Source organism: Carassius auratus, unplaced genomic scaffold (genome assembly GCF_003368295.1).
Source record: "Carassius auratus strain Wakin unplaced genomic scaffold, ASM336829v1 scaf_tig00217025, whole genome shotgun sequence".
Classification (NCBI taxonomy): domain Eukaryota; kingdom Metazoa; phylum Chordata; class Actinopteri; order Cypriniformes; family Cyprinidae; genus Carassius; species Carassius auratus.
This window is the reverse complement of record NW_020528858.1, coordinates 1-14,136: the sequence shown is the minus strand read 5'-3', so window position 1 is coordinate 14,136 and position 14,136 is coordinate 1. Positions and strand designations below refer to the sequence as shown.

Here is a 14,136-nt window from a genome sequence, read left to right as displayed (position 1 = left end):
CGGAACCCGGGGAAGGGGGAGGGTGTAATTACCAAGCCTAATGTAATTTAATTGTTTTTTAATTAGATGGCCACATTTCTTCCCTGCAGTCCAGCTTCCGCAGCGCTGGGCCGTGTGTGGCTCTGTCCGCGGTCGTCAATTACGGCTACACGCAACATTTGAGCTACATTTGACACATCAGAGAGCTAGAAATGGCCAATAAGTCAGTGACATGTTCATTTCCATATTTATTTACAAGCACGACATTTATCAATTCTCATAAGAGTCAATTAAAATCCATTTAAGCGCCTTGTTTATCTTTTGTGATTATCTTAATATTTATATTTTTCCTGTCATATTTTTATTACGTTGTATTATTACATGCTAATACGTAAATATTACTACATTTATAAAATTAGCTGTTTAACAATTTTATTAAACTGTTTTGTCAAGTACTGCCAATCGTGGTAAAATCAGTGCATTGCGTGGTATGTTGCGTTAATTATTATTATTTATTAGCCACACTGCTCTCCAGCTCTTAACCACAACAAATGAACAGGTCCAGTTTAAACAAACATCCCTTGTTTTTTAATCGCTTCACATTGTTAAAAAAGGCATATTGTAAAAAAAAACAATCGTGACCACTCAGAAAGTGGACAGAAAAAATAAAGTCCTTTGTGTGTGATTAACTAGAGTAATTAAGATACACCTCTTCAGTTCAACCAGCTGAACGATCCCATCTGAAAATAGACATCAGCAGTCCATTACTGTGCCTCAGATACAAAAATAATTCCCCCAAACATTAAAATTATCAGTGTTTAGCCTACTCTCAGGTCGTTGGGGATTTGTTTTATTTATTTTTTGTTAATCATCCCTACGCGCGATTTTTCTATAGGATATACAATGACAGTCAAGTCAAAATGGCTGCCAAGAACCCAAGAAGGACTGGTAAAACAATTTAAAAAGAACCCTATTAGTACAAGAGTATTAACGAAAACATTGTGTGGCCATTCCTTTACAAACAAGTAGGGGATTTAAGCTTATAGGGCTTAGTAGAAAGGAGTTTGACAATTACATTAAAGTTAAGGAATGAAAACCAAGCCTATAATGTCCGTATTGCTATCAGACCAACAAGAACCTCCCTCACTCCTGCCTAAGGCCTCTAATTTCCGGCGAACTCTTCATTTCCTGTTTTGTCCAGCAGCACAGGATGTGGCTGTCTCTCTCGTCTGTTGTATAGGGCTGATCTGATGGCAGAAATGTCGCTTTGGAATTTAGACCTTAATCTCCGATTATGGTGATAAACATGGAGGTTTAATAATCTGTTTGTGCATGAATTAATCAGAGCAGCCATATAATTGCATGCTCTATTCGGTCTAAAAACATGAAAATACATTCCCAAACCATTTTTTTTTACTTGTGTACTGGAACATATTTCAGAGTGAAATCAACAAATTTTGTTAATGTTTTTGATATAACAAGCAAAATAAGACCAGTGAGTAAATATGGTCAGTTTAGTTGTAAATGTGACTAATATAAAACCACAAGATGTACACAATCTTTTATTGCCGTTTATTTAAAGGAACTTTTTTTGGTAAAATATAAATACAAATGATAGCGTATATAATTACAAAGTCCGAACACTTCTCCAAAAAAACAATAATAACACACGTCAGAAACAAGTTACTGAAATAGTCACCCCATTATTTACAAGTTCAAGCATGTCTTTGCCTAACAAAGCATCAGGTTAGTATTTTACAATTACTTTAATATTTTACAAAGAAAAGCCACGTCAAAATATCTTAATTTCTACTCATAAATAAGTGACTTAGTCAAAGCAACAGCTTGCGTACAGCTTTGTAGATTAGAGTTTAACACGGGAGACCGAAAAATCCCACACTGGTTACTGGGTCAACACCATAAGAACATCTACTCCAGGAGAGGAACATCGCTGATGAAGTGCGCTAATTAACTCTTGATGAACCGAAGGGGCTTCTGGCCTCTGTACACCTCTAAAGTTGACATCACAATTAAAACCCCATTTCAACCCGATTATGTATTTACAACATTGTAACTCCAATTATAAAATAAAGACCTGACTAAACAAGACAAAAAAGGCAGCGCATATTATATATATATAATATATATAATATATATAATACACACATACGCATAAACACATTTATTTATTTATATATATTTATATATATATATATATATCTATTTATAATACACACAATTAAAATACAGTGACTGTATATATACTTATATTCTTATTTAGAAAACATCTCTTTTAAATGAAAGAGTTCTTCGTTGCGAGCATGGCTTCATATCTCAGAGTTAGCCAGAGACATTGGTCCAATTCTCAGGTACGTTCTCTTTCCATATCTGCAGACGGTACACTATGTACAGGTTTGCATCGTCACCAGGAGAATTAGTAAGCAAGAAGAGCGCAAGAGTTGTTCCGAAACCTTCTCGAAGCCAAACAGAAAGATTAGCTGCACAGGGACCCAATTTCGCCTTTGGCTACCAGTCCAGAAGTTCCTTGAAATGTCAAGAACTGCCTCAGAATATCCTTTTTCTTTTGCTTTAAGTTCACCACAGGTCTCCAAGGGTCCTTCCGAGAGTCAGTATGAGTGTGCGTGCATGTTCAGAAGCTCATGAGCGTGGTCTGGATACTGGCTCCCAGCGGTCGTCCAAGCATTCGAGCGACGACCCCAGCAGCGCCACCAGCTCGGCGCTGATTTCCACCAGATCCAAGAGTTCCTTGCTGTCGGGCATGAATCCCTCGAGCTCTTCCGGACAAGAGAACAGCTGACTCAGAGACGCCTGCTTGTAGAATTCCGCCTCGGCTATAGTCACTACCTCGATGTGCGTGAATGTGGCGCGAAACGTTCTGGCAGACATCTTCAGGCGCTTGAGAACGTCTGAGAGCAGCAACCAGTTTCTAGGTCTGAGAAGGAGAATGAGAGAAAAAGATTAATTGGCTGAAAAAGAGAGCAATGTTTTCATGCTAGTTTTCATCACTACGTAAAAAAAAAAAAAAGGTTATTTCAGGCTTAGTTTTATTCGTGGCATTATAAAAATAAGATGCGCAAAAATGGCACAAATTTGCAGTGTCCATGTGAGCGCCAAGGCAAAATGTGTCAGAACATGTGCACAAACTTAAAAATATAAAAAATTGTACGTGCACATACACCGTGTCAAAAGCTTGCCCCAGAACAGACGCGCATTCAGATAATTAGACAAAATTACACAAAGATTCTCAAGGCCTTCTCTTGCCCAGGAACACAATAGGCTTCACACACACACAAAGACCGTAGACTGAGCCTGTCAGACGCACGCACACACATACACAGAGGGGAAGGCAGTAACAGGCAGTGCTCAATCGATGGCACTTGAGGCGGTCTGCGGCTCTTGCGGAGCGCTGAATGGAGTGGGAGAGGGAAAAAGAGAGAGAGAGAGAGCGAAGGAGAGTGCGAGCGAGAAGGGGGAGGAAATGTGAGGAGAGCAGAAAGCCATTAATACTGCATCAGCCAGCTGCGCCGAGCGAGAGGGAGAGAGAGCGAACGAGGGCGAATGAGAACGGGGGAGGGGAAGGCCAGAGACAAGCGCAGACTGAAGATTATACACAACAGTGAGCGCGGCAGCTGAGCCTGGGAGCGAGACAGCGAGAGGGTGAGCAAGGGAGGGGTGGCGAGAGAGCGGAGCACGATAACGGCAGAGCGAGAGCCTGTGTGGGAGGTAATTAGCTGTGTCTGTTTAGCAGCGTGTCACTAGACTGTCTCTCTCGCGCACGCTTTTGCTGTCCTCGCTCTGTTTAAGTGCAACGGGCCTCACGTCTTTGCTAATGCTAAACTAACGTCATCCCCGTCAGTCAGTCGACACGCTACGCAGTCATGCAGTTCTTAAGGGAAACACCTGTCATGTAGGTCAAAGCTAACTCACGTCAGGTTCAGCTATTATGTAAACCAACAATTTGTCTAGTCACGATCAAATTTTGACTTGACTTTGACTTTTGGGATAGTTCAGCCTAAAAAGAAAATTCCGTCATTAATAACTCAACCTCATGTCGTTCCAAACCCATTAGATCTTCGTTCATTTTCGGAACACAAATGAAATTTTTTTATGAAATCAGATTGCTTTCTCATCCTGCATGGACAGCAAGACGTTCAAAGCCCAGAAAGGAAGTAAGGACATCAATAAAATAGTCCATGTGACATCTGTGGTTCAACCTTAATTTTATGAAGCTGCGAGAATACTTTTTTGCGCAAGGAAAACTTTAGTCAACCATTCTTCCTTTTCCGTCTCATTCTCCACTGCGCATTGACAGGAGTACCACCCTTATGTGTGGTGCTCCTGATGCAGGAGCTGGCGTTTTGACATACAGCGGGGAAAATGTTTATTTGATCCCCTGCTGATTTTGTAAATTTGCCCAGTTGCAAAGAAATGAAGGGTCTGTAATTTTTATGGTAGGTTTATTTTATTTTAACGGATAGAAACAGAATACCAACCAAAAAAAAAAAAAAAAAAAAAGACCAAAGGATGTCAGAGAAGACTGCATATCTGCACAAGGCTGGAATCGGCTACAAGACCATCAGCAAGAGGCTTGGTGAGAAGGAAACAGCTGTTGGTGCAACTATTTGGAAATGGAAGATATACTAAATATTTCTCCGCGGTACGGAGCTCCGTGCAAGATCTCGCCTCATGGGGTAAAGATGATCATGAGAAAGGTCAGGGATCAGCCCCAAACTACATGGGAGGAGCTTGTTAATGATCTTAAGGCAGTTGGGACCACAGTCACCAAGCCAAAACATTGGTAACACTACGTCGCAATGTACTGAAATCCTGCAGCGTCTTGGTCCACCGCTCAAGACGTCACATGTACAGTACAGGCCTGTTTAAAGTTTGCCAAGGAACATTGAAAAGATTCAGAGAAGGCTTGGGAGAAAGAGCTGTGGTCAGATGAGACCAACAGTCCGTTTGGCATTATCTCGATCCCAAGAAGACCATCCCTACAGTCAAGCAGGTGAAAACAATTTGCTTTATGGCTGTTTTTCTTCCAAGGGTATAGGACGACTTCACCCCACTGAGGGGCAAATGGACGGGGCCATGTACTGTGAAATTTTGGTGAGAACCTCCTTCCTTCAGCCAGAACACTGAAGATGGGTCATGGATGGGTCTTCCAGCATAACAATGACCCGAAACACACTGCCAAAGAAACAAAGGACTGGCTCAAGAAGAAGCACATTAAGGTCATGGAGGGCTCTAGTCAGTCTCCAGACCTCAATCCTATAGAAAATCTGTGGAGGGAGCTGAAACTTTGAGTTTCCAAACAACAGTCAAGGAAACTTGAGGATTTAGAGAGGATCTGTAAAGAGGAGTGGACCAAAATCCCTCCTGAGATGTGTGCAAACCTGGTGAACAACTACAAGGAAAAACGTCTTACCTTGGTGCTTGCCAACAAGGGTTTCTGCACCAAGTACTAAGTCATGTTTTGCTTGGGGATCAAATACTTCTTTCACTCACTGAAATACGAATCAATTTCTAAACTTTATACAATGTTTTTTTCTGGATTTTTTGTTTGTTATTGTCTCTATACATTCAAATAAACCTACCATAAAAATTATAGACCCTTCATTTCTTCGTAAGTGGGCAAACTTACAAAATCAGCAGGGGATCAAATAAATATTTTCCCCACTGTAGAACCCAGATGTGCTGCGCCTTGTTTACAAGAAGAGGAATGCACATGCATGCGTCATGGTACTCCGGGACTGACCCGGATGAGAAGAAATCACTGAATAAAGTAGTTATTTTTGTTTTTGTTTAAGGTTGAACCCCTGAGTCACATGAACTATTTTAACAATGTCCTTACTACCTTTCTGGGCCTTGAACGAGGCAGTTCCGTTGTGGTCTATGCAGGGTCAGAAAGCTCTCGGATTTATCAAAAATAAGTTACTTTGTGTTCTGAAGATGAACGAAGGTCTTACGGGTTTGAAATGACATGAGCGTGAGTAATTAATGACAGGATGATTTGTCCCTTCTGATGAATTCTAAGAATCAGTTAAAATGGCTTTGGTTTATTCCACAATCATCTAAAACATCGCATACAACTAGCAATGTCCTGCTAGTCAGAATTTGCTAATTACAACAATTATGCACAATACTTTGAACTGTGCAATACTTTGTAGTGCGCAATTCTCTAATATTGATAAGATTTTTTTGACTAATGATGATCCATGTCCTACTTTAAAATGCAAGCTCCATGGTTACAATTGCAACAAGTTGATGTACAAACAAACCATCTTTTGCACCATCTATGATACTACAATGACAACCAAACTTTTGATAGTAATTACCAACACCGTTCTTGAAGTTGAATTACTTCAACAAATGATTACGGGCATCTTGCTTCGAATCAAAAATTCTTTGAAATTCCGCATTTACAATATTTCAAACTAGTACCTTGGTCAATATGGACCGATTCTCAACATCTTTTACCTGAAAGCGATGTCTATATTCCCACTATCCCTACCGATAAAATAATTGGTTTCATTCTAAACAAAAGTCGTCATGGAAAAATGTCAGTCAAGATTCTTACCCCTGCGAGAGAGACACCTGGATGTTGTAGCACGGCAGCAGCGGCCGGTCGGAAAATTCAAACTCAAAAACTTCTCTCTGTTCCTCCTCGTCTTCGCCGGGTCCAGGTGGGTTGGCTAGGATGTCATAACCAGACGAGTCATCGGCAGGCTCTGTTAGTCAGACAGAAAAATATCGATTAGAAATGAGAGACAAAGTGTGAATTATGGAATCACACATACACACACACAGACACACTCTGTGAGCTACAATGGATTCTGCACCCATAATATTCCTTAAAAAATCCCTCCCTTCCACCCTCCCTCTCCCTGTCGGATTCACGCCGAGACATGCTTTCCCGGCGCTGCTCTCAAGTCGCTCTCTGAACGCGCTCTCCTATTTGCACTCTCTTCCAAGCGGCACTGCGGGAAGAGCTGCGTGTGAAGCCACTTCACTCGTTCGTGCGTGCTAGCGGCACAGCGTACGCCTCGGAGCGAAACAGACGCCTCTACCTCTTTCTGTTGCGCTTTGGGTTTTTCCAAGGCAGCGCAAAGCTCCCAAAAATAGCCACGCGGCTCCCTTCAACACCTCCCTTTCTCCACCGGCTTTGTTATTCCAGGAATCCAAGGGAAAATGTGCAGTAGCAGTGGGTTTGTTTTCGGCCAGCTGGAGACGGGCCCGCTCGCGCACACACACACACACACACACACACTGAGCGATCTGCTGATATATGGCAGCCAGGGGAACTCTCGCTACGCAGCTAGAATTCGTTTAAAGAAAGAGCAATAAAAAAATGCTGGCATCTATTTTTGCCCCCATGGTGCCGACCCCACCACTCACAGAACGGGGATTTTTATATAAATACTTTCAAGCAAACATCAGAGGTACAAACACACACGGAAGCTATTTTTCTATTTTTTTTTTCAATTCTAGATCAATGACCGTCTACAAACATTGATGATTCACACAGAGATTTACCTTCAGGTGTTTACCCGTCTTGTCTGTCTGTTTGCGTGATTCTACTCCATTGTTTCTTACGTCTGTTGCTGTGAGTGTTTTGTGCATTTCGGAGTATGTGTGTGTGTGTGTGTGTTCAAGTGTGAAAGTGGTACTCACCGCACACTGCGCTGCCGTAAAACTCCCAGTACACACCGGGGTCATCGTCCGCTCTGCCCTGCAGGTCAGCAAAGTAATCTAGAGTGAGAAAGAGAGAGATGAGACCGTTACTGATGTAAACAGGAAGCAACTAGAAATGCACTGACAGAATTTTGGGCAAAAAAAAGCTAAACTTAAAGCTAATATTAGCATAAGATCATGCTCGTAATTTCAAGAAAATGCACATAATAAAATAATAATTAATCAAACTAATAATAACAATAATAAACAAAAAGTACTAGTTAACAAATATTGCTCCAAATCTAGAAAGTAATACAATTAATTAATACATAAATAAGATGATAGATGACGCTACAAGAATAGCGAATTAAAGGGAATTAAGTGCTAATGTTTGGCAGATATGATGACCGATATATCGTGCAATTGCTTAACAGACCACATTCTCCAAGCGACAATAAGAAAAGAGTCTTCTACAGGCAGCAGAAGCTCTGATGCTCTGCCAGCGTTATGTGGTTGCACGCTCAGATGCCACTTGGTGCTGCGAAGCACAGCCAGCGGCGACGGGAGCCGCATTTGCCAGCGCAGCCATTAACAATTCCACCCAGAGAGAGTGTGAGAGCGAGAGAGAGAGAGGGCGGTTGATTAGAAGGCTCCCACAGAGGGAAAACAAATTTGGGGAGGGTCTTTAAATCAGTGCAGCAGACAGCAGAACGGGACAAGCCTGCTGATTTACACACACACACACACACACACACACACAATATGATGCCCTGCGCTTCCAGGCCGAGCTCTTTCCTGCCTCACGAACTCATGCATAATCAAACACGCACGCAGCCAGTCAGTGTGAACCTCCACCATGTGACTGAGCTGCCCTTTAACTGGCAGCCCTGAAGCTAATCCACACACACACATTAAGATGGCTTTGGAGGAGAAAGAACTTGCGACTGCCGTCAAGAACAAACGCCGGCTGTGTACAAATTGTTTTCGCGATGCCCTCTAGTTCAGCTCACAACTTTGACCATTAATCAAGCTGTGCCTCACAAAACACTACTACTGTCGCTGAAAGAGAGAGAGAGAGAGAGAGAGAGAGACTCCTCCGGACAGTCATGGCGAGGCTGTGCTCGGGCGAGAGGGGTCAGTGTTAACACAAACACAGGAAAGGCCGTCTCGGCAAATGCCACGTCTCCTGCAATGTCATCTTCACATGCTCCCGGAGCACAGCTTGTCTTTATCCATGCGAACGTCTAACCTGGAGCATTAAAACTTTACTTCTGCACACAATGGGTGGCGAACAGCACAGTGACAAGGTCAATGCTCCACTAACCATGAACAACTCTTGAAAGATTATTCTGGGTTATTTTCAACATAAAACTGTGCACTGAAAGAAACTGTCGAGAACATGACAAACAAATGTCTTTGGTCTGGCAAACAGTATATTTTACAGGTTGAGAATTACATTGCACAGTAGAAAAAAAAAAGCATTTGAAGCAACTCGATTATTTTTTTTTCCTGAAATGTACGTTTTTAAATCATTCTAATGGAACACTGACTTTTAATAAAGTAAATAGCTTCCGTTTCTTTCTCAAGCTTTACCCAAATGTCTGTTCTGGCATTATGCAAGTTTTGTAAGTGAACTGCCATAAAAAGTGTGGACTGATTTATAAAAACCATAAATGCGCATGTATCGATAATCATTAAAATTACGACTCTAGCGGGCTCCAAGGCTCGAAAAAACACAAAACTATACAGCTGCTTTAAATATTCAGTGTGAAATTTTTAGACCACTAGTGGCACCAAATGGATTTGCAGTTTTTTTTGTTGGTTTGAGTGCACTGACATCACAACAGGGTTGTAACCAATGGCATAAAGTGGGGGCGGGATTTGTCCAATTCTCTGACCAATGACAGATGGCAAGGGCGTTTGTCATAATAATGACTGTTTTCGAATACGTTTCGGTTCTGTTTGGTGCTGAAATCACATGCTGTAGCTTTAAAAGTCGTTTAAGCTACATCTAGATTTCTAAAACCCAATTTAAATCTTTGAAGCCATTCAGATGCTGTTCTTGAGGTGTAACGGTAAAACTTTCAAAAAATCACTCATATGGACAACAGCTATAAAAAAAAAAAAAAAAAAAAAAAAAAATCAAAGGGTCAGAATGATGTCAAAAGCTTCTAAAACCCATAAAACAACACCCCATTTTATTTTAGATGGCTCCAGATTAGACCCAGATTACGGTTTCAATAATACAACCCAGCTTTTCCAAATATTGTTGTGTGCGACAAACCCGCACACCCTATAAACAGACATGCCACACAAGACCAAATAAAGACACGCACACAGACAAACACACACACACATAATCTCCTTTCAGGGAAAGCTGATTTGCCGGAGCTAAAGGCTTCTCCTCTGCTCCAGCTGTTGCTTAGTAACCAGATAGCCACGCGGAGCCGAACCTTCCCCGGCTACAGGAGGGAAATTCTGGGAATAGAGGTGGAAGAGAGGAACAGTGCGCTCTTACCAGACAGAAAAGACTCCATTATGTCGCTGTGGGTCATCTTCAGCAAACTGCGGCCCGAATAGGTAGCTAAAGTTGGATCGGCGCCGTATGACAGCAACAGTCGGACCACATCTAGATGATCGTTTTCCACAGCATCGTGAAGAGGCCTGTTGGAAAAGAGAGAAGAATACTTACTTCTCAAAAAAAACTAATATTACATTTATACTGCGGCTTATATTTATTTTATCCATCAGATTTTGATTAGATTATGAAAAGTATTATTTATTTTACTTTCCCATAATTTTAAAATCCCAGAGTTCACCTGACTTTCACGTTGCAACAAAATTGCCATAAACTTGGAGAAAGTGGTAAATGTTTACCATAAAGTAAAAAAAAATTAACATTATTAATTATTATAGATAGATAGATAAATAAATAATCAATCTTTAGAATAATGTGCACTGACAAATGGTTCACAATAATACCAGAACAGTTTATTAAGAAAGTAAACTGGGTAAAATTATTATTTTTCTTGTGATCATAATCTACTTGCTGATGGTTTTTAATACCAAAAACCTATATATATATATATATTTTTTTTTTTTAATTTTCTTTGGCATTTGTGAGATTTTCTTTTAGCTTAAACAGTTCAATTACTTCACTTGTCCATAATTACCTTCATTTTATCTGCTGGCATTGCCCAATAAAACAGTCATTAAAACCTGTCACTGTCATTCATCTTTCCTGAATCGGAACGCTAAACGAAATTGAATTTTTAAGTGTATAGCGAAGACAGCGATCTCACACGCCTAATCTGCTCTTCTTGCGGTAATTATCCGAACTAAGATTCTCGGCCTCTTCTGTTGTTGTAAAGCCTTATTACCAACATATAATTACTGACATTGAGTGTGTGTGCGTCAGCACGTGTGTGCATGTGTAATTATCCGTACACGCACATGCTTCTGAACGCAGTGTGATGAAAGCATTAGGAAGTCACAGAAATAAGTCTTGCATGCAAGGCTTTTCTATTTAGGTGATATCATGAATGCATGTGTGCTTACCTGGTGCCGTCCTGTGCACTGCAGTTGATGTCGGCCCCGTGCTCCAGTAAGTGCTGTACGATGGAGAGCCAGCCGCGGAGAACAGGCCTCGTGGAGCGCGCAGTAACCCGCATTATCCCGATGATTCACGTCACACACTTTATTCTCCAGACAGTACAAAACCACCTCCTACAGCGAGCGGGAGAGAGACAGAAGACGAGCGGTTACTATGGTGCAGCGAGGAATGAAATTCATTAAACACCATTAAAGAGCGCAGAGAAAGAGAGAGACGGGAAGAGAGCAGACAGACAGTTCCGCCCAGAGCTGATTATTGATGTGTGAGGTATCAGGGGCTTTACAGACGAATCCTGCCCCAAGCCTGCTGTTCACTTTCTATATGAGACGCCTGAGACGGCACTGTGAGTGTGTGTGTGTGTGAGAGCGAGTGTGAGATAGAGAGTCTGCAAGAAGCAGCAGTGTAGGAGCGACTTTAAAGGCAGGGGAAATGTGAACGATGTTTGCCCGTGCGAAACCGAGAAGCCTTTCTACATCAACCCAAGCCAAAAGAACACCGTAAACTGCTAAGGATGTTGTTATCCGATTCTTAGACAGGACTTTGCTGTGTGGTTGCTTGAAGGAGGATCTCAAATGATAGAATTCGAGGTTGTTTTTAATTGTGCCAATCTAGAACACCCTAGCAGCCACAAAGGAAAACGTAAGCAATTGCTCCTGATGCTGCTTGGTGGTCACTAGAATGTTCTGTGCTGGAACAATTCAAAAGACCCTCGAATTCTATCATTTGCCAACATCCCTTCAATTTCGCCATTTTTTTTAAATTGTCAACCATCAGGCAAACTGTGCATGTCTGTCAAAAAGACAGTTTTTTTTACTCAGATTTCTGCGATTTGGCATTATATGTATTGTCCCATTCGCACTTCCTGCCATTCCCGTCTGCTGGTTAAGAACAATGTCTGGAAGAGGCTGGAATGACAGAGAACCCTTGCAGATTTAATAGGAGAGTTCTTCTGCAAGCTCGGGTTAAAGGAAATCCCACATCCATCACTGCGAGCCGATTCCTCAGGCACGGAGGCATCAAAAACAAGCGAGCACACACACACACACACACACACAGATGGGCTGGAGAGGGGAGGGCTGGTGTCCGCTCAGCGCTCAGACGAATGAGGGCATTAGGATTCAAGAGGCGTAGCACTCGCACTTCAACCCTGGCAGCGTCTCAGAGAACGCATTCAACCCCTCCCCCGACGGAGTCGCACAGTGGTACGACCTGCCCCACACTGCTGCCAGCAGCTCTGCCTCGCGCTTCCCACCGGCTCCGTATCCAGGATACGGCATGCCGCCGGCATGACAGAAAAAAACCAAGCCGTTAGCAGGGGCGCCGAGCCGTTAACGAGCCCAAACGGGAAACTCTCGCTCCAGTGCGGATGTTCACTCCTGTCTGCCAGGAGGGGTGGACCAAAACACAAGGAAGGTAAAACATACACTTACCACGCTCACTTGGCCTATCGATAAGCCCCTCCCATCAAATGCAGATGAGCCAATGGCAGTTGAGTATCAGTTGCACAGGGAGCAGAACTTGGACTAGGGATGGGCGATACCACTTATTTGGTTTTCGATACCGATACTTTTAAAAGTCAGTATCGCCTAACTCAGACATCTTTAAGTTTCAGCGCCATAGAGAAACATTGGAAGATTCGAAGCTTGCATCGGTTTAATGGTGTTTATGCTACAAAAATGGAAAAATGATGTGCCTGTGGTACTTGTGACACTGGTTCCAGTTATCCTGAGAGAATATGCAATATAATTTATTTTACTCCATTTCCTAAATCCAACCAAAACAGAGCAAAATGTCCCTAAACACTTTCAACCCAAATCACAATGAAGACGAAAATGTTCATTTTGTGGTTGTCATACTCGTCATACTTTTCACTTTAAGATTTCATTTCAGAACGTTAATGTAATGTTGTGCTTCAGCAAGGCATCTCTGACTAAAACTAGCGAACGGTAAAGCTAGTGCGTCCATGCTAACGTACAAACCTAAATAGCGAAATGTTCTTACATCATGTACCGTGTAGGTCAAAAACACAAACAAAAGGTCTACATTTTAGAGTCTCTCCATAAACTGGATAAATGTAAATTTAATCGTACCCTGCGATACATAATTTTTTTAAATCTATTAAATAGATATATATATCCCTACATGAAATATTTAATTCCCACTTGAATGGTGGCCCTTCTGTGTCCAAATTGTGCAAAAACATCATGGGACAAGGTTTTCACACTGACAGCTGTCATTGTAAGACAGTGTGCCGCCCCTTTGTTTGTCCGAGGGAGCAACAGTAACTAAGGGGGCGGGGCTCACCGATAGGTCAATTACCAAAAGCGAGCCGCAGTTCAAGGGAGAATTTCTCTATTTCCGTTTGTTTTTCCATCGCCTCATTCCCTTTCCAGTGAGGTCTCTCTTTTTCTCTCCTGCCTCAGGGAGTTCCTCAGTGGGATGTTTGCAGGCAGGCGAGCGGAGTGTTACATTAAACAGACAATAAAGCAGTGTTACACAGCCTAGCGAGAAAAAGATTTGTCGTGATTTTCTCCTCAGAACTGCTTTTTGCTGGAGTGTTTCCTCCCCCACTGTCCCCTGCTAAAACGACTCCCAGCTAACAACTGCAATCAAATGCATCATTCAAGACACTTAACCCCTTCACAACAGCAATCCCACAAAACAAGACACAGGCCGGCTCAAGACCGAACCCGACGTGCAACCATTTTACCACAACCTCAAAGCCTAGTCAACCCAACCCACATCATAAAAAATAAAAGAGCTAGGACCTACAGCTCGCTTAGGAAGAAAGACACTCAAGACAGGAAAAAGAAGGGGAAGCTTTACAGGCAGACCTGAACTGAAACCAG

At 42.2% G+C, this 14,136-nt stretch overlaps 1 protein-coding gene across 1 annotated transcript; it reads right to left on the bottom strand.

Moving 5' to 3' along the window:
• Window positions 1–1,836: 1,836 nt before the first annotated feature.
• Window positions 1,837–11,345, bottom strand: LOC113099722 (BCL-6 corepressor-like). Its single transcript, XM_026264655.1, has 5 exons — window positions 11,233–11,345; window positions 10,193–10,338; window positions 7,675–7,752; window positions 6,581–6,731; window positions 1,837–2,932 (listed from the first exon to the last, which is right to left on the bottom strand). Exons 1-5 carry the CDS (start codon window positions 11,343–11,345, stop codon window positions 2,638–2,640), a joined length of 783 nt encoding a protein of 260 aa, XP_026120440.1. The 3' UTR covers window positions 1,837–2,637.
• Between the last annotated feature and the right edge of the window lie 2,791 nt (window positions 11,346–14,136).